The following is a 20,892-nucleotide window of genomic DNA, read 5'->3' as shown; positions in this document are numbered from 1 at the left end:
AGCATTGTTGGCAGAAGGCAGCCCGTAGATAGCTGTGGAGGGTACCAACAGCCTGTTCATGGATGCTATTTCTCTGTAGGATAAAGATCTCTCAACACTCTGCCCAAAATTCTCTCTCATTTTGCTATCTATATTGGCATAGCTTTACTATGGCTACGAATACAAACTGTTTTCTACTCCAAATTGTACATCTATTAGTTTACTTTCTTTTTGAGATTTTCAACATCTCACCATAAAGATGTCATGTTTTAGCACATTTTATATATAGATTATCACTTACTTCACTGATCTCTATCACACCACCGCTACCTCCTCGTCCTGCCACCCTCCCCCCGTTCTTCCCACCACTTCACTGTCGCTGCTGTGGCTCAGTCTTCTCCTCTGTTTTCAATGTTTTCTTCCATTCCATTTCACCACATCTCCCTTCACCTTCCCTTCAGTCTCTTACGCATCATTTGCATCTCGTGCATTTTCCTTGGCATCCTCATCCATTCTCTTCAGAAGTCTTTTCCTTTAGGGATTCCTCATCTCTCTAAAACTTTTCTTTCTCCTCTTCTCCATTTTTGTTACACTTATCCACCTTCTCAAAAACTTTATTTCACTTGATCGCATTTTACATTTTTCTCTTTCCTTTGTGACCCAAGTTTCTGGTGTATATAACAGAACTGGGATACAATATATCCCATTCTTAGTTTCTGGGGGGATGTGTCTGTTCCACATCATTCCTCTCACATTTCTCGTTAAGCAATCAGTTTATCTTTCTTATTCATGTACCTGTTTGTCATAGCTTCCATTGTCCTGTGATCTACTCCCCTGCTACTTGAAATTTTCCACCATTTTCAGCTGCTCCCAACCCAGTGACATGTTTACCATAGGTCTACCCTTTTTTACTTGTTGTGACCACCAGTTCACAACTCATTGCAATACGATTTAGGCCACTCTCTTGCTCAATTTGTACCCAAACATCCAATTGCTTCTTTTTTTCCCCACTCTGATGTTCCCCCACAACACCAGGTTATCAGTGGACAGCGTTGCTGTCTTCCTGTCTTGCCACTTTCGTCTTTATCACATCAGTCACCACAATGAAAAGTAATGGAGATAGCGAACATCCTTGTTTCCGGCAGTTTCTCTGCTTGTCATCCTTTTCTCTCTATTTTCCTCTTTAACACAACTTACATTCTGTTGTTCAATTCAATTTTGTTGTTCTTAGTACAGTCGGCTTCTCTACCCCATTCCTTCTTATTTTCTCATCTGTTACAAAATATAAGTTATGACTATCCAGGCCTGAGTTTCTGAAGGTCTAGCTATGAAAATGTATGAACTGATCTTCTTATTATGTTTGTAGTGTGTGCTACCCACAGGCTGTTGTATCATTGTAATATGAAAATTGCTCCACCGAAATGCACAAAGTGCATCTGAATTTTATTGGTACTGTGGTAATTCTTCTGACTTGTTTTCCAAATCATTTTAGTGATGCCTTGACCAACAATCATCTCCAGGAAATGTTCACTCGTGCCGGAAGTCACAGATTCGGAGAGAAATTGCTGCAGGTGAAGTGTACAAACTGTGTTGTCCATGCCTGCTGCAAATTCCCAAAACAGTGATTTGCCTTCAGAACCACTTTAAAATAATTACATTGAAATGTTTCTCTTCCTTCTGCATGGAGAGGTAACAAGGCTACTGTTCGGAAGGAACTGAGTGAACTCATGCATTGTGTCCACTAAACCAAGTGAGATGAAACTTGCAGTAGTGTAAAAGCTTATTAAAAACAAACAGTGGAAATTTCTGGGCAGGAATATCAACAATATTAGGAAAAGGAGAGACTGTTACTTACTGTAAACATGACCTCTTGAGTAGCAGACATGCACAATGAAATGACTGTTTCTTATTGTTATACCTTTTGGCCAGAGCCTCCTTCAGCAAAGAAAGCACACACACTTTTACACAAGCAAGCACACCTAATACACACATAACCATTACTACTGCCAGGGTCATGCCAGTGGTAGCAATCACATGTGTATAAAGTGTGTTTGCTTGCTTTGGTGAATGTGTGTGTGTTTTCTTTTGCTGGAGAAGGATTTGGCTGAAAGCTGTAATGTGTAACAGTCTCTTCATTTTGCTGTCTGCAACTCAATGGATCATCTATAAAAACGTATTGTCAGCCATTTTTATTGACAGTTAAGAAATCTACAGTAGTAAACAATCCCTTTTCCAAAGGACTTGCTGAGGCCTTTTCAGATGAACACTCGTATAGAAAGAGATCTGCAACAACTTATTGCGACATACACCTACCGACCAGGCACAAAGGAACATCCCTTTTGGTATTTTCTCACACCTTCCAAACTGGTTTTGTACTGACTACTCAGTGAATGTCATATCTTTGTACTTCTTGATTCTAATATACTGTTCTATGAACCATCTCTCTGCAGATTATCCAGTTGTCAGACACTGCAATATTAAACATATTGCATTATCCCAAGCTGCAATGAATTTGATGCATGTTATGTAATAAATACAATAGAGAGTTGGCAGCACAATAATATTAAGAAATACTTCTCTTCTGTTTCTGTAGAGATTGAATTTCACTGTTCATGATCCATTGTAGTTTTCTCTAGGATTCATTATTTGAAAATTTTAAGCAGTAATCGTTCTTGGTTGCGGTTTGATCAAATAAAATGTAACTTCCTTTGCGTCATTTTCACAGCAAATTGTTCTGTTATCTTTGTGACCACAAAATATGCCTAATACTTGCTATGAACAACTGTTTTGTACTGCCTCATGCCTCAGCCATGTTGGAGCTAAAAAAAATAATAAAAATATTACAAATTAATGTTTAAAGATTGATCTAGCTTTATATTTGCAATTGTTTTGATTTTCTGAGCATGTTTCTTCTTATAAATGTGGTTCAGTAGATTGTAATTATAAAACTGGTCTTATAGCTTTTTACAGTATGAGGTTCAGTGTTTCAGTGGTGAAGTGTCAGGTTATGAATCTAAAAGTCTCGGTTTCAAACGCCAGTCAGTCGTACAATTTTTTTCTGTCACTTATTTCATCTCGTGCAATGTTTTTTGTTGTGAAAAATCCCGAGTTGCACCATGCTTCGGAATCCGCGTTAATTGTTGGCCCCCTATAACCGCAAGGGTAAGACAGATCAAAGGTTGGAGACAGACAACAGCATACCATCTCGAACAAGACCATTCGTAGTGAAGCAGTGTGGTGTTCAAAACAATCTTCAGACTGATAGCTACTTTACTTTTTACTTAGCTTCTTACTGTATTTTTATGATATATTATTTTGATAACTGTGGAAAATATAATATCAATTGATTGTTATGAAACCTGTGACATAGTGAAGCATATATCTTAGGAATATTACAAATGGAAGTGTTTGTCACAAGTATGCACAATTTATACGTCTACCAGAAATTATACTGTGACATGACTGTATTTAATTAAACAGAACCACACCTATTTAGGCTCTTCCACACAGAATTAATGTTACTATATTAATGACTATGTACTAAATAAGTGCCATACAAATCTAAACTGGATAATTAATTCACACTGAGAGTAGTCACGTCCTCTACGAACTATACTTCAGGAGATTCACAGCATTCTATGTAATATCATCTTAAACTATCCACACATTGATGCATGGTCACCAACAGACTGTTGCCAAAGACCAGCTGGGACTAAACAGCGTTGTTTTAGATTTTGTTGATGTTAACTGCTTCATAACCCGTCTGAATCCTTCCCCTTTTTCATTATTGTGCCATTGGGAACACTTCTTCCAACATATCCTACATTCTACCAATCCCCTGTGCCTAAGTTTGCAGTAGTTCATGCTCTTCACATACCTTGCCCCCCCCTCCCCTCCCCACTCCTGTACCCACCCTGTTGCATCTTCCTGCTGCCACACTTCCTGCTGCACCCCTAGCTCATCCGTATGTCTTTCTTTAACTCCGAGGTCTCCACCTTCCACCTGTATTCTAGCTTCGTAGCATTTCTTCTAATAGCTGGGTGTCATTTCACTTGTGTCCTTGCATAGGTATTATCCTTGCCTCCTCCAGGTACTGTATGAGCACAGCCTTACCGTATTTGCTCGAATCTAAACCGCACCTGAAAAATGAGACTCGAAATCAAGGGAAAAAAAAAATTCCCGAATCTAAGCCGCACCTGAAATTTGAGACTCGAAATTCAAGGGAAGAGAAAAGTTTTAGGCCGCACCTCCAAATCAAAACAAAGTTGGTCCATTGTAATATGAGAAACAATTTAGGTCGAATGAATGACGATACAGCTACAGTAGTTTGGTTCGAGTCGTAAGCTTAGCAGTTAAGCTTTACCAGGTAGCCATTGCTATGCGTCAGGCGCTCCGTCTGTATTTATACGGATACCCTTCCTTTTTCACATGCTTCATCTGGTTTGAATTGATTGCTTATTTTTCTTTGATCGGATAACTGCCGTTGTCTTTGTTATAGGTGTTTATGTCACCCTAAGCTGAAAATGCATTACTGTACTGCCATGCATTGTTTGTCGCATTCTGATAATGAATGTTTACGGCCTATCATAGCTCGCGGCATGGGTTGCATTTGTGCATGCTACCGCCGCTTACAATTAAAAAAGAAAGAAAAAAGAGAGGAATCGTCTCATTAGCGAGACAATGGCAAGCGACTGCTATTTGTTGCTACTTACGCTGCTGCTTTCTTTGATAATGATCAACAAGAACCAAATAATAGACTGCATATGATAGATGTTCTGAATGAGAGTTTACCGAAAATTTTTCTCCGTTTGAAAATCTTTGCAGACGCCTCTTTGGTACTTTACATTCTGCACAGAAATTAGAGTCATCTTAGATTTAAAAATCTAGTCAATTGCCGTGCTTCGTTTCTGACTGTATCACTATTAGGCATAAGAATAATACGAATAAAAACATGACATAATATGTATATTCTTCACAGTTCGCTGTTGCCTCACTCTAGTTTCGTAGTTTATTAGGCAGACAGGATTTAAATGAGATAGCAGCAAACCCGAAAGAATACATGGCAAAATGTTTATATTCGTATTATTCTTATGGTGTAGCGAATACTGCATGTGATTCACAATTCATAAAAGTTCCTATTAGCAACCATCTCTTGTCACAGGTAGGAAAAAATTCAGAACGTAGAGTTGGCCATATTGACAAACATCCCAAACAGTCTTGCCAGTCGGATTTTCATAGTACATTGAAATGCTGCTACATTTGAAGATGAACAATACGGAATTTGTATTTACTTCGTTGGATAATGTATAAAATGCAGTGGTCGAAACTAGGGGCAGAGAAAAAAGCTCGTCTTCCACCTATTTTATTTATTTATTTACTGACGCAGAGGTTTTGGCGCTAGGATTTATCTTTGTGCCTGCAAAGCATGCCTGTGTAGCGCTATATATATTCGACGGCAGAAGTTAGCTGTGGCGGCACCTACCAACATTTTTCAGAACTTCCGCTTACTTTGCACTTGATTCTAAGCCGCAGGCAGTTTTTTGGATTACAAAAACCGGAAAAAAAGTGCGGCTTACATTCGAGTAAATACGGTAACCTTAACCTTAACCTTAACCGTACACCTACTGTTCATTTGTCTATGCCATGCCTCTTCCATGTCCCCAACCACTGTTCCAACCAAAATTGCAATGTGTCCCAATCAGCTTTCATCACCAGGATCAGTTGTCCCACACTCTGCCATCTGTTAACAGCAAAGCATTTAGGATTTGGCAGGGACTGTTCAGAACATCCTGTCACACTCATTGTGAGGACAATAGTCTAAAATCTATCAGTAAAACTTATGGTTACTTGTGTTCCACTCACTTGGCAGCCACATTATGTATTTATCTATTTACCACGGAAGTTATGTAGACTGAGTACTAGAAATTTCTAATAGCTAAATGGGCGAAAGACTTGAATGAGCTGTGAATTTTATTAATCAATTGAATTTATTTGTGCAAGTATATCTGTAGAGACAGTTAACTCTTGGCACACTGAACAAATCACAGATTATGCTTGCAGAAGGGTCACAAAGGAATAAGAATTAATCTGCACATGGTGAAGATATTATATTGTGGCTGTGCCAGTCTAGAAAGTTCTGTAATGTTAAATATTAAGAAATAAAATTAAATGTAGTTCCAGCCTATTGAAACCCAAAATATCTCATAAAAGAATACCTCCTAATTCAAAATAATTCAGATTGGGTGGGCAGAAAGTAAGCACAAGCATATACATCAAAATTATGTGATATTAGGACTTACCCTTTTACTTTTTCCTGTTTGCCACCCACTTCTGCACAAATTGTTCAGTATTGTTGTAGCTTTGCCTGTAGACCCATTTTATTTCCTGTTAATAGTATGCTATCTCCTTTTTTCATCTTTATTTCTGCTTATTTTCCTCTTAATTGCCCCCTTTTGATTCTTTTATTTGTCATTCATTGTTATTTGGAATTTTTGAATTTTTCTTATGTTCAGGTTTCTACTTATAAAGATATGACTTTTCAAAATATATAGTGTCTGTGAGTAGCTGTTATTTTTGAAACATATTATATTTCTATGTATGAAGTATGTCCAGACTAACAGCATTTTCTGTGAGAGAAACACTGTATAATAAGCAAAATTTTGCAAATCAGCATTTCCTTTTAATTATTTTAAAAGCTGGCTATGGATAACTGATGTAATGACTGCACTTTTTCATATTGCCCCATGCCCTTTTCCCCAGCTGAACATCTGCCATTGTTTGGATATTTATAAAATCTTTTGTTTTTTAATGAGTGTGGTTTCTTTTTGTAAGCAACCACTTTTTTCAATAAAGGGGTATAAATAGCCTAGGGAAGTAAGTAAATTCCAATAGCACTCAACATCTGCATTTAGCCAGGCAGTTGATTGCAGATCCTGTTAAATTTGCTGGCTGCAGACCATCATGATATACAGGTGGTCTGTGAGCTAAAAGTAGCCCAAGAAAGCTCTCATTCTATAATTATCTCTTGGAGGGGATAGGTGCCAGATCTTGGCAGTGCGCTGGTGCCATGTGCTGACAGAGAACGTGCCACATGTATTCATTTCCTGACACCCGTGTGTAGGTTCTTCAGACAGTTGAAAACAGGACCAAGTATATAATTATATTTATACATACTGGTAAATATCTGCCTTTTTAAAATTTGTATTGATTAGTAGTAATTCTTTTTATAAAAGTACTTAATGTGTATCTGGTAGATGTATTCTTGAAGAGCTATTGCATTATAAATTGTATTAATCTTGCAATGGATAATGTTGTAACTTAATCATCATTATTTGTCTTTCTATTGAATATTGTACAAACATTGTAGCTACGTCGATATTCATAGGTAGTGTGTCACTAAGAAATGAAACTGCAGTCTTTAACTGTATGGCAAATGAACAAGCACTATCAGGTGCAAAATTATATATATGTACACCTCTTTTTTTATGTCTCATACCTTTTACTGGGAATGAGAGTTATAGAACATTTATACATAAGGCAGAATATAAAACAAGATTATTACTGAAGCTTTTTTTTAAATCACTGTCTTTGAAGTAAAAGAGATTTAACGTACTGAAAACCTTTAGTGTGGAAATGTGGGGAACACTAATTTGTATGTCAGATGGTGACTGCTAAAACACAAGCACTAATGAACTCCTAGCTGTTTAACATTTAAAAGTAAGAAACAACTAATAATTCAAAATAATATTGTAAAAAGAAAACAAATGAGAAGCAGCACTTTGTTTAGCAACAGGATGTTCTGCTGGATATGTTTGTATTGAAGCTGGTGTGCTTTAGTCTTTCTGTGTGAATTATCATCTTCAACCTGTGTGAATTATCATCTTCAGCCTGTTAGTGTAATGCAGGAGGAAGATCTGGGACAGGGGAACACATGGAAGAATCTGCAGTTTTGTGTGAAATCTGATGTGGTACTGCTTTTAGGCATTTCTATTGGAAGCCTTTCTTAGCCAGAAATGAGTATTAAATGTTTAGTACATATCGAAGCCACACAAGACTGTAATAATGAAAACAAATTTTCAGTTTGATTTACTCTTTTTTTATATACGTGTAAAATGTATATTGGTTATTCATATTCTTTGCAAGTCAGCAACCTACTCTGTGTTGCAGTCATTTCACAACTGTGTTACAGCACTTCCTGGCTGCTTATGAGTCATTTGTCTATATTTGGTGACATTTGAAGACATATTTGTTTGCACATTTAGGTTCACATTCCCAGAATTATGGTTGCTGGTTGCAGCTAAAGAAGAAAACAGGCAAATTGTTTGTTAGCTATTAATTACCTCTGTTGCTGACAGTGTTGAAGTTGTTTCTACTTTGACTCAGTATTCTCCCTGGAAATATAATCTACAACACGTTTGTTGGTGTGATTATTATCTACAGCCAGTTTATGAGGGTGGTTTCATAAGTCTGGTAAAAAAGCAAGAAAAAACGTTTGTTTCATAAGCAACTCATCTTACTTCTCGACATAGTCTATTTTGAAGGATCTGCTCTGTGTTCAGCAATCCTTCAGCCTTTTCGTCCCATTGGAAAATAGGTTCTGTCAAACTCTTACTCATTGACTGCAACTATCACTTCCTCATTCGATGAAAATTTCTTCCCATCAAGCCCAAGTTTCAAGTTTGGGAACAGAAGAAGTCACTTGGGACTAAGTGAATGAGGAACCAATTCAAAATGTGGTTCATGCACTTTCACCATTTTTATCGCTGATGTGTGGTATGATGCATTATCCTGGTGAAAAAGCACTTTTTTTGTGTCAACCTAAGACCTTTTTGCAGCCAGTGCAACTTTCAGACAATCCAACAATGGGGCATAATAGGGTGGATCTAGTTGTGGTTCGCCTTTTGTCCTGGTAATCTGTGAAGATTATTCCTTGAGAATCCCAAAAACAGTGGCCATCACCTTACCAACCAACAACACACTCTTTGCCTTCTTTGATGCACTTTCACCAGCCTTTGTCCATTGTTTTGACTGCCGTTTTGACTCTAGTGTGTAATAATGGATCCAGGTCTCATCAGCAGTCACAAATTTGTACAAAAGATCTTGCGGGTGCCATTAAATATCATCAGACATTGTGTTAAGTGTTGTGCTGGATGTGCTTGTGGTTGACTGTGAGCAATCGCAGCACCCATCTCACACACAGCTTCTTCATAGCCAGTCGTCCATGCAGGATAATATGCACTCACATAGTTGAGGTGTCTACAGTCTCGGCATTCCCACAACTGGATGGCCGGAGTGCACTTTATCTTTGGTGCTTGTCTGACAATGTTTAAATTCATTAATCCAAAAGTAAATGGTCTTCAGTGATGGTGTTGAGTCCACATGAACACCATCCAATTCTGTTTTAATTTATGTGGTACCCCAACCTTTCAAATGTTTAGTAACAGCATGAAACTGTTTTCTCCATTTTCAATCGTAGTCGACTCCTGACCAATTCAGATGGTTGTCAACAGTTAACTGTACACTGGACATTGTTGAAATTCTTTGTACAAACCTTAGAATGATCAAGCTTACCAATCATAAAGATGTAACAAGAATGTTCCATTCTTTCGTGGAAATTTACCATATCGAACCATCATCTTACAACTGTGTATTGTAGCAAGAGAAAAGGCATTTCAGTTTGTTTCCAGAATTGAATGAAGGTATGCAGTGAGAACTTGTCATTGGTTGGTGTAGTTTTAAACAGATGTGATCAGTAAGCAACTTGATGACTGTGAGCAAGTATGACAATAAACAATAAGGTTCAAGTCTTTACGACTCTTAATGAAGAGAAAATTGGCTACAATGAGAAGTTCTTTTTGCTACAAAGCTTTTTGCTGAAAAGTGACTTGACTTGACTTGAGAATAAACAATCACAGTTCAGTTTCTGTTTATTATAACAGATTTTGCCAGATGACAAGTTAAAAAATACAATTTCAGCTCTAAACCAGAGCTTGGAAAAGCTGCCAAAATCCTGAAAGTCTCTCTGTTTTATTCAATATCACCATCATTGTGGTAAAACATTGGCCATAATGAGTAGTTGAGTATCAGAATATTTCGATAAATTTATTCCAGACCACAAGTAAAATACTAAACTAAAATTAATAAGTGCAAACAAATGGTAGTATGACATATTGTTTCTGTAACCGTAGATTTCTCATTTAGTTGCTGTGAAGTTTTTACTATAGGAATTACTGGGAGAAATGAACTTGAAAAATCTAATACCTGGCATGGAAAATTGACACATTGATTATTTTAGCTTGACATCCTGATTCATAATATACAGGATGTTTCAAAAATGACCGGTATATTTGAAACGGCAATAAAAACTAAACAAGCAGCGATAGAAATACACCGTTTGTTGCAATATGCTTGGGGCAACAGTACATTTTCAGGCAGACAAACTTTCGAAATTACAGTAGTTACAATTTTCAACAACAGATGGCGCTGCGGTCTGGGAAACTCTGTAGTACGATATTTTCCACATATCCACCATGCGTAGCAATAATATGGCGTAGTCTCTGAATGAAATTACCCGAAACCTTTGACAACGTGTCTGGCGGAATGGCTTCACATGCAGATGAGATGTACTGCTTCAGCTGTTCAATTGTTTCTGGATTCTGGCGGTACACCTGGTCTTTCAAGTGTCCCCACAGAAAGAAGTCACAGGGGTGGCGAATAGGGAGGCCAATCCACGCCGCCTCCTGTATGTTTCGGATAGCCCAAAGCAATCACACGATCATCGAAATATTCATTCAGGAAATTAAAGACGTCGGCCGTGCGATGTGGCCGGGCACCATCTTGCATAAACCACGAGGTGTTCGCAGTGTCGTCTAAGGCAGTTTGTACCGCCACAAATTCACGAAGAATGTCCAGACAGCGTGATGCAGTAATCATTTCGGATCTGAAAAATGGGCCAGTGATTCCTTTGGAAGAAATGGCGGCCCAGACCAGTACTTTTTGAGGATGCAGGGATGATGGGACTGCAACATGGGGCTTTTCGGTTCCCCATATGCGCCAGTTCTGTTTATTGACAAAGCCGTCCAGGTAAAAGTAAGCTTCGTCAGTAAACCAAATGCTGCCCACATGCATATGGCCGTCATCAATCCTGTGCACTATATCGTTAGCGAATGTCTCTCGTGCAGCAATGGTAGCGGCGCTGAGGGGTTGCCGCGTTTGAATTTTGTATGGATAGAGGTGTAAACTCTGGCGCATGAGACGATACATGGACGTTGGCGTCATTTGGACCGCAGCTGCAACACGACGAACAGAAACCCGAGGCCGCTGTTGGATCACCTGCTGCACTAGCTGCGCGTTGCCCTCTGTGGTTGCCGTACGCGGTCGCCCTACCTTTCCAGCACGTTCATCCGTCACGTTCCCAGTCCGTTGAAATTTTTCAAACAGATCCTTTATTGTATCGCTTTTCGGTCCTTTGGTTACATTAAACCTCCGTTGAAAACTTCGTCTTGTTGCAACAACACTGTGTTCTAGGCGGTGGAATTCCAACACCAGAAAAATCCTCTGTTCTAAGGAATAAACCATGTTGTCTACAGCACACTTGCACGTTGTGAACAGCACACGCTTACAGCAGAAAGACGACGTACAGAATGGCGCACCCACAGACTGCGTTGTCTTCTATATCTTTCACATCACTTGCAGCGCCATCTGTTGTTGAAAATTGTAACTACTGTAATTTCGAAAGTTTGTCCGCCTGAAAATGTACTGTTGTCCCAAGCATATTGCAACAAATGGTGTATTTCTATCGCTGCTCGTTTAGTTTTTATTGCCGTTTCAAATATACCGGTCATTTTTGAAACACCCTGTATATGTGTGTTACATTGTGCAATGTGAAATGGGGCATTCGAGAATGCTTGGGTACTTACCATTATATTGTAATTAATTGTAGACATCACAGTTGGATATTGACATCTACATATGTCTGCTTGCCACCTAACTCTTTGTGACAATGGATACTTTGTGCACCACTATTCTTTTCCCATTCTTTTCTTCCATTTGTGGATGAGTGTGGGAAGAATTACCATCAGTAAGCCTCTTCATGAACTGAATTTCCCAGGTTTTACTGTCATTGTTATTTCATGAAACATATATGGGACAAAGTAGTATATGTTGTTTGACTCATTTTGGAATGTACATTCTCAGAATTTTAACAGTAAATATGCCTGTGAGGTATAATGTCTCTCTTGCAGTGTCTACCACTGGAGTTAGATGAGTAAATCCATGAACTCTCATGACTGATGATCTCAGAAGACTATTGTGTCACATCAGGAATTGTGATCTATATATGTATGTGTGCAGAATAATTGCTCCCCCTGCCCCGCTCCCTTTTTTTCTAGCACTCTATATTTTGGCATATGTGTTGCACGATGTTACAACTCACCTTCTCTTTAATGTAAGGCTTTTTCATTTCATGCCAAAAACCCTCTCGTTTGTCTGCATTGATGATTGCATCTATGTGTAAATATATGCATTGAATAACTTTGCATTGTTAACATTGATGAAGTGTGTATTACTTGAAAGTATCTCGCTCAGAACAACATTCTTTCCTGTCCTCACAATTCACACATTGTTCCTAAATGTCGCATTCCCAAACTGTTTGCTTATTGTCTCTCTGTAAATTTTCTGGGTGAACATGGGATTTATTCATTCTAAATGCAATGAACCCATCTCAGCCATTCATTCTCTGTTCAGATCCTGAGACACACTTCAGAATATCTCACCTAAAAGCACCTTCTTCCACAATCTCCTTCCCTCTCTCCCTCTCCTTTCCCTGATCAGTCATCATATCCTACCCAGTGTTTATAGCCCAACTTACTATATCAAGTACTTTCACTATCACCCCACCATTTGTACTCTATTGACATCCAGCTTCCTGCTCATCACTGTTGACACCACCTCCCAATACGGCTACATCATCTACTGTTATGATCTTGCTGACATCAAATGCTACCTCTTGCAATATCCTAATGACTTTAAACGTACCACCTCACTCCTTATACAGATGACTAACAGTATTCTCACTCATAACTACTTCAACTTCGATGAGAAGATTTGCATAGCTGTGGTCACTTGCATGGCCCTCTATAAGCCAACCTATTGATGAAGTTCGTAGTGGAATCTTTCCTAGGCACTCAGAATCTACAACCTTTTATTTTTATGTGGTTCACATTCATTATTGGTGTCTTCATATTCGTAATAGTTCCCCTTCTCCCCACATCACACACACACACACACACACACACACACACACACACACACGCAGTGACCATTCATCTAGTTAGCATTATCATTGTACCATACAAGTCATTTTGGAGTTTTGTCGTGTTTGCTAAATACTTACATTTTCAATAAAAAGGAAGAAAATGTTACGTATGAATAACTGTGTTTATGTCAAATATGCATGTAAAGCTTGATGCAAGATGGTGTCACTCTTGATTTTAGGTATCACAAGATAGCAGGTATACAGGCAGCATATCGCAGCACAGTCAAAGGCATACACGAAAAGCCAGCAATACTCGAACTGAAAGTTTAGATCCAGGTAAGGCTTGATACCTCATAATCTACAAGTTATTCCAGAAAAATCATTAACAAAAGAGTTATTTTTCCATTTGAAGTATTTCATAATGCTGTAGAAAATGCGAGTAGTGTACAAAAATAAAATATTTTCTCCATGAATATGGGCTGTAGCAGTGTGCAGATCATTTGTACAAATTACTTGTATTAGTATTTAAATACACGCACACTCACTCACTCACTCACTCACTCACTCACTTTGTGCCCTCACTCCATTTCTTTTGCTTAGAAAGATAGAAATGGTCATATAAATACTCTCTTCAAACACTTGTAAGTATCTCTTATCATTATGACAGTACGCTAATGGAAGTTTTAGGGTGGAAACAAAGAAAAAAAAAAGATGAAAGATCACATGTATCTGATTGATAAGTAGAGCGTAAATCCTTGTAACAGTCCAGAGAAGTTATTAGCCTTCCAGCTACCACTCTTATCATCATTAAAGTACACACTCTCTCAAATACAACCACAGATATCCAACTACTTCCAGTCACAGCTGCTGTTTTAGAATAGCTGACAGACAGATGGGTATAGAGAAGAAAGACATATAGAAACAGAGAAGAGTTAAAATGTACAGGCCGAGAACGGGGTGGGAAAGTAAGGGGATGCACAATGAATGGGGAGGCAGTTTTCACTCAGTGGTAGTTCTAAAGTGAGGGCTGAAAAAAGGTGATATTCACAAAACTAGGAAGAGATAGGGGAGGAGCAAGTTCAAAAATGATAAGAGAGGAATAGTGAAGGTTAGGTGAAAGATCCGGGAAAATTTGTCTTGGGGATTGTCTGAATGGGAGATATAATGGAGGGAAAGTACCGAGAAGGACAGGAGATAATTCTATGCAACTTCTTGGACCGACATGGTATGTGATGTTATTTCAGTGATTACAAAATCAAGTCAAATTTATAAAGAATATGACAGTGTGGCCTGGATGTGTGCACTGATTTGATTGGGAAGTGTGCCATGAAGCTATTGTATCCTCTCGTGAGGCAAGCCAGGCCTCAACTATTATAACTGATCCTTGATATCTTGGACACTGGCTTTGGAACAGAGCAGACGCCCACACATGTTCTATCGGGGACAGATCCGGGGATCTTGCTGGCCGTGGGAGTTTCTCCACATCACACAGACACTTCATAGAACAATGAAAACAATCAATTATTGACAAAATAATTTAATTGGATAGATAAAAAATCTACTCACCAAGCAGTGGCAGAACACACGCTTAAAAGACTGTTGTAATTTGCAAGCTTTCGAAGCCAGTGGCTCCTCCTTCAGGCAGAAGAATCGAAGGGGAAGAAAGAAGAGTGAAGGAAAATGACTGTAAAGGTCTAGGAACAGGGGTAGATTTCAGGAAAGTCACACACAAGTGCAGGTCACTGGAGACTTACCATACAGGATGAGAAGGAAAGACCAATTGTTGGTGACTGCATCGGACGAGATTTGAAAACCTGGTAGCTTAAAGGTGGAGGATAGGATAATATGCAAGACAGAGATTACTACTAAAACATCATGCATGAGTTAATAAGAGTGGAAATCTAAGTGCATTGTACATAACAGAGATGGGAGGGGGTGGTGAAAAATAGACGGGAAAGACAATAAAAGATATAGAAAACTAAAACGGAGTGAAGCAAGGAGTAGTTACAGTGCAGAAATGCTGAGACAGAAGAAATTAACGTAAATTGCGGCTAGTTGGGTGGCAAAAATCCAGGACATGTTGTAGTGCTAGTTCCCAACTGCGGAGTTCTGAGAAACTGGTGTCTGGGGGAAGAATCCAGATGGCTCGAGTGGTGAAACAGGCACCAAGGTCAAATGTCATGTTGTAGAGCATGCTATGTGACAGGATATTGTGAGTTGCCAGTATTTTCCCTCTGCCTGTCCCCATTCATCCCAATTGATAATTTGGTGGTAGTCAAGCCGTTGTGGAAGGCCGGACAGTGTTTACATAGTAGCTGATGTATGACATGTTGTTTCGCAGGTTACTCTGCTGTTGGTAGTATATGTAATCGTAGAGATACACGATATGTGGATGAGTGTTGTCCTGTTCAAAAAAGGAACCAGGATACTGTCGCATAAGGGGTAACTCATGAGGATGCAGGATGTCCATGAGATATTGTTGTGCCCTCAGAGTTCCTTCAGTCACTACCAATACTGACCTGAAGTCCTACCCGATGGCTCCCCACACCGTGACACCAGGGGTAATACTGCTGTGGCCCACCAAAACATTGAAAGAATAGGCCCCCACACTAGGTCAATGATGATAATCTGAGGTAGTGCAGACCCATTATTTATCACTAAACACAATTTGATGCCATTCATTAGCAGGTTCCTATCATCATTCCAAATGGCTGGCCGCTGTGGCCTCTGCCTCTGCAGCAGCACTGTCCTGGGCCTGATAGTGTCAGCACAGTGACCAAGGACCATAGCTCATGCTTTTATCAACCACTTTCTCATCACCTTGCCTTTGGAGCAAAGCCTGGGTCCTGCCAGCCTGTAACAGACTGCAGGAGGGTAGGGAATATGAAGACAGCACGAAGTGGAAGACAGTCAGTCATCACTAACAGCTGAAAATAGCATCATGCTAGCTTGCTGAAATATTGCACCATCTGGACTGTGCCACCAGGATGAATATCCGAGAAGAGTTCAAAAAAGAATGTTTATTAATCACTGAAAGTTGAATGTCTAAAATGTTTTCATTTAGTGTAACTGGGCAAAGTCAATAATTTTTTACTTGTTATTGGGAATAAAATATGTTTCATTGCCCTTTTCCTGCTTTACAAGACAAAAATAGCAATATTTATGATGAAAAGCTCTCGGGTTTCCAGTTGGGTTACAGGTTTGAGGTACCATGACATTTTCACAAGTGCTGTACTCATCGTCTTCTGGTGAAGCTTTTCATCAGTAGTATATGCCGGAAAAATCTACATTCACACAAACAGTACTCCTGTTATTCTAAATTCATATGTGGTCTTAAAATCATTTCAAAAGATATTTGAATCCTAGTATATCAAAAACTTCCAATGAAAACAGAACACAGTGAGCTCAGTCCACCTTTTTGAACTTTCCAAACTGCGTGTCGAACCAAAAGTAAGTCTGACAGGGGAATGGTGCAATTCAGCATATTAAAACCAGCCACAAAATTTTTCCCATAGTTAGAATACAACCATATAAATGCCCTGTTAATATTTTATCTGCGTAGCTTCATTGCAAGTTTTTAAACTGTTGAAAATTTCCAATATAGTTTTTCACCAGGTGGCAGGAGAAACATATACCCCTAGTGTGGCCGGAGCAGACATTGCATGTGCTACACAGTTGGTGCGCAGTTTTGGCTGACAGCAATTCAATAAACAGATAATATTATACAACCATATCATAAAGATTGACAGTTAGTTGTCTCTTGAATTTGCAATGTATCTTCTATACAGTTCCACAGGGACTTCGAAGACAAGATTAAACTAATTACAGCATACACAGAGGAATTTAAACAGTCAACCCTAATTACAGCACTCTCAGAGAAATTTAAGCAGTCAGTCTTCCCATGCTCCATTAGTGAATGGAACAGGAAGAAACCTCTGCCATGCAGTACACAGTGATTTTGGGGTATGGATGTTGATTTAGATGTAAACAACAATAGGTATCAGTCGTTTTTATGGTATTAGTAATTGTTAACAATGGGAATAAAACTGAATTAATATTCTTTGTGTTTTCTCTAATAGAATCTGTCATTGTGCAGGTATCAGTTTATCATTGTAATGTAGAATCAATTTAATGTTCCCAATCTCACAAAGATAAAATATGAGGAATGTGGTATGTACACAACATCATGTAAGTCTTCTTAAGACCTACACATGTGTGATTTGCCACTTTTATATGACACTAATTCAAATGGTGATAGGAATTTTATGTCAAATGATGAAGGGGGAAAACGTACTTAAGTTTGTTCTGTAAAATGTGATTGTGAATTGCACAAATGGAGGAAAGAATTACATGCAAAACTGATGTGCGCCAAAATGAAACTCCGAAAAGGGTGCGAGAACACTGTTTGAAAGATTTAGAACTGTTTGTGTGAAACACAGTGGACCATTTGATGCATACTTTCGAGACAGGGCTCTCCGAAATGCTAGTTAAATAGACTTATATGATATCCAGGCTTCCTTGAATTGGTTAAACAGCCTCAAGAACTCATATGGTATTTGTAGCTGAAGTGAAGAGGAAGTGTGCTTTTATCCACACAACTGCTTATCAGTCAGATCTTATAAAGCAACTACCCTTTGTTGTTTTGCAGTGATAAAATAGGCAGGTAATTGTGCAATCAATGATTGTATACAAAAACACCAGTGATAAGTATGAGTCAATTGCTATATCCCCATCATTGTATCAGTATTTAGGAATCTGACAAAAAGTTTGGATAGTTAAAAAAACAACAGTTTACTTGCTATAGTGTTATTGTCAGTAGTAGTATTTTCCAGTGTTTAATTCGAAATGTCTTCTTACCAGCTGCAAAAAATAATTTGTTGCTTTTGTTGGCTTAGACATAATGACCCAACTATCTTTCAGGTCGACAACAAAGAGACTGTCTATATAATATGGATTCCCCCCAGAACATTAAGTTGATTAGAAAATTTCCTAACAGTATAATTTCTGATAGCTCATCATCATTTACGGCTTATCAATGGAAAAGTATTCTTAAACTTTGGTCATTTGTGCATTCTCAGTTTGCGTTGCTACATTTTGTAAACTTGACCAGCTATGCTTTGTTCACAGAACAGCAGCTGGGGCTGTTTCTTACTCTGTTCAGATTTTGTCGAAACAAAATAAGTAATTACAATGAAGTGCCTAAATATATAAACTTTTTGATTGTGGAGTGTGCCTGGTGTGAGGAAAAATATTTACTTTCCTCACTCAATAGACACTTTGCATTTTTGTGCAGACAATAAGCTATATAAAAGAAACTGTTTCATTGTAAGTTAAATGTATAAAATTCAAAATTATTGTAAGAACTTTGCTACAAGACTTGTTACAGCAAGATGTGCATGTATGTACTTTTCCGTTTCAACAAATTTAATTCCTGATTGAAATAATGGAAGACATATGTAACATGATATCAAAACATGCCATGGGTTTTGTTTACTGCTAGTTACCTATGGAACAATTACATCTGCAACAGCTTAGCTGTCGGTATGAGCCATAATGATCCAAAAAACTAATGATATGTGATATTTATTGTGTGACTTAGTTATTGAAATTCCCTCTTGTCCCGCACTATAGGGTGCACACTCTCGTCAAAGCTGGTTCCGCTCATTCGCCACTAGGCAGGGAGGCTGTACAATCCTGATAAAAGCACATCTGCATCTGGCAGAAATGAATAAGTTAAACAGGACTTTTTAAAATATTTGCCATCTGTCTCAGCAGCTAAAATTCTGACAGTGCCATCTTTTTGGTGTATTCTTTCGATGTAAAACATTTCGAGACTGGTTTCAACATGATGGATTGGACTATTCCTTTGTGAGACTCCAGGAGAAATGACGAGTAAACTTGACTGTGGACAATCCACTCTTCCTTTCACCAATAATGCAAAAGTAAACTGTGAACTAAAAACAAATTGCCCAGAGACTAATCACAAACAGCGACCATATTTAGAGGGGTGTTCAATAAGTAATGCAACACATTTTTTTTCCTTGGCTAAATCCAGTTGAAAAAATGGGGAATTTGTTGTGGAACATCATGGAGTATTGCCACTCCAGCACCTGTAGTTTCAAGAAGTTCCAGTAGGTGGCAGCACTGTACGAGGGCTGTTCAAAAAGTAAGGTGACTTTTCAAATTGAGTGGGCAACATACATTCAATTATCGATCTTTTTTTTTTTATGTTGGTACACATGTCCCGAACATATGTTCAAAGTTTCAAGTGTGCAGTATACTTGATTTGTTTTTGACAGATAGAAAGACGTGTTTTAGTGTACTCGGCGATTTCCGATCCTAAAAAATGGAGCAAAGAATTTGCATTAAATTTTGTGTGAAAAATGGAATCAAGTGCTCTAAAACACTTGAAATGTTGACAGTGGCATATAGTGAATCTGCTCTAAAAAAAAAAAAAAAACTGTTAATAAGTGGTACAAGCTCTTCGAAAATGGCCGAGAAGATGCCAATTACAAACCTCGCTCTGGACATCCCAACACATCAACAACAGATGATAACTTCGAAACTGTGAAGAAAATTGTTTTGGAAAATCATCAGATTACTGTAAGAGAAGTTGCTGAGGATGTTGGCAAATTGATCAACTCGTGCCGTGCAATTTTTTGGACGTTTTGGGCATGAGACGTGTGTTAGTGAAGTTGGTTCCAAAACTTCTCAATTTTGATCAGAATAATCGTCGCATGAGTGTTGCTCAGGAGCTCTTGAATGACGTCAATGATGATCCTGATTTGCTCAAAAGGGCCATAACTGGTGACGAAACATAGGTTTACGGTTATGAAGTCGAAACCAAAGCCCAATCGTCTCAATGAAAGCATCCCGGAGAACCAAGACTGAAAAGAGCATGCTAAATTTGATCAAATGTTGAAGTCTCAATGTCGTACGGTAAATAAGGAGTATTACCTTGATGTTATGCACTGCTTGCGAGAAGCAATATGCAAAAAAGTCCGGAATTGTGGAAAAACAACTCATGGCTTTTGCGTCACAACAGTGCACTTGCTCACTCATCGTTGCTTGTGAGAGATTTTTTGGGCCAAAAACAGCACAACAATCATGCCTCAGCCACCATATTCTCCGGATTTAGCCCCCTGTGACGTTTTCCTGTTGCCAACACTGAAGAGACCTATAAAAGGATGAAGATTTTCAATGATTGAGGAAATAGAAACTGCATCACTGGAAGTACTGAAGGCTGTACGAAAAAGTGCCTATGAGAAGTGTTTCGAGAATTGGAAGAAGCATTGGCACAAGTATATTGTATTTGACGGGAATTACTTTGAAGGGGACAACATGAATATTGATGAATAAATAAATATTTGTTCATAAAAATATGGAGTCACCTTACTTTTTGAACACATCTCGTACGTAGCCTTCAAAATTGCATCTGTAATAGAGGTGTGTTCCAAGCAGAGAGCTGTCATTTAGTTTGTTTTGATGGAAAACCAAACCATCGGAGATATTCGAAGGCACTTGCAGAATTCCCGTGGAGACCTGGCAGTGAACAAAAGCATGGTGAGTCATTGAGCAAGGCATCTGACACCATCACACGCTGTCTGGTCTTCCATGTGGCAGCTGGCCGCACACAGTTGTGACTCATGCATCATTGG

General features: G+C 38.6%; 1 protein-coding gene across 5 annotated transcripts in view; it reads left to right on the top strand.

Annotated features, from left to right (window-relative positions):
• Positions 1–20,892, top strand: part of LOC126473542 (pericentriolar material 1 protein-like) — a 390,146-nt gene that overhangs the window by 6,649 nt on the left and 362,605 nt on the right. For 4 of the 5 annotated variants that reach the window (XM_050100664.1, XM_050100665.1, XM_050100666.1 and 1 more), the window contains exon 3: positions 13,474–13,570. In XM_050100664.1, the coding sequence (XP_049956621.1) occupies positions 13,474–13,570 (97 nt within the window). Of the gene's footprint in view, positions 1–7,000; positions 7,155–13,473; positions 13,571–20,892 lie in introns of those variants that run through there. The other variant, XM_050100668.1, reaches the window with a different exon arrangement.

Source organism: Schistocerca serialis, chromosome 4 (assembly GCF_023864345.2).
Source record: "Schistocerca serialis cubense isolate TAMUIC-IGC-003099 chromosome 4, iqSchSeri2.2, whole genome shotgun sequence".
In the NCBI taxonomy this organism is placed as follows: domain Eukaryota; kingdom Metazoa; phylum Arthropoda; class Insecta; order Orthoptera; family Acrididae; genus Schistocerca; species Schistocerca serialis.
This window is presented reverse-complemented; position numbering and strand designations above follow the sequence as displayed.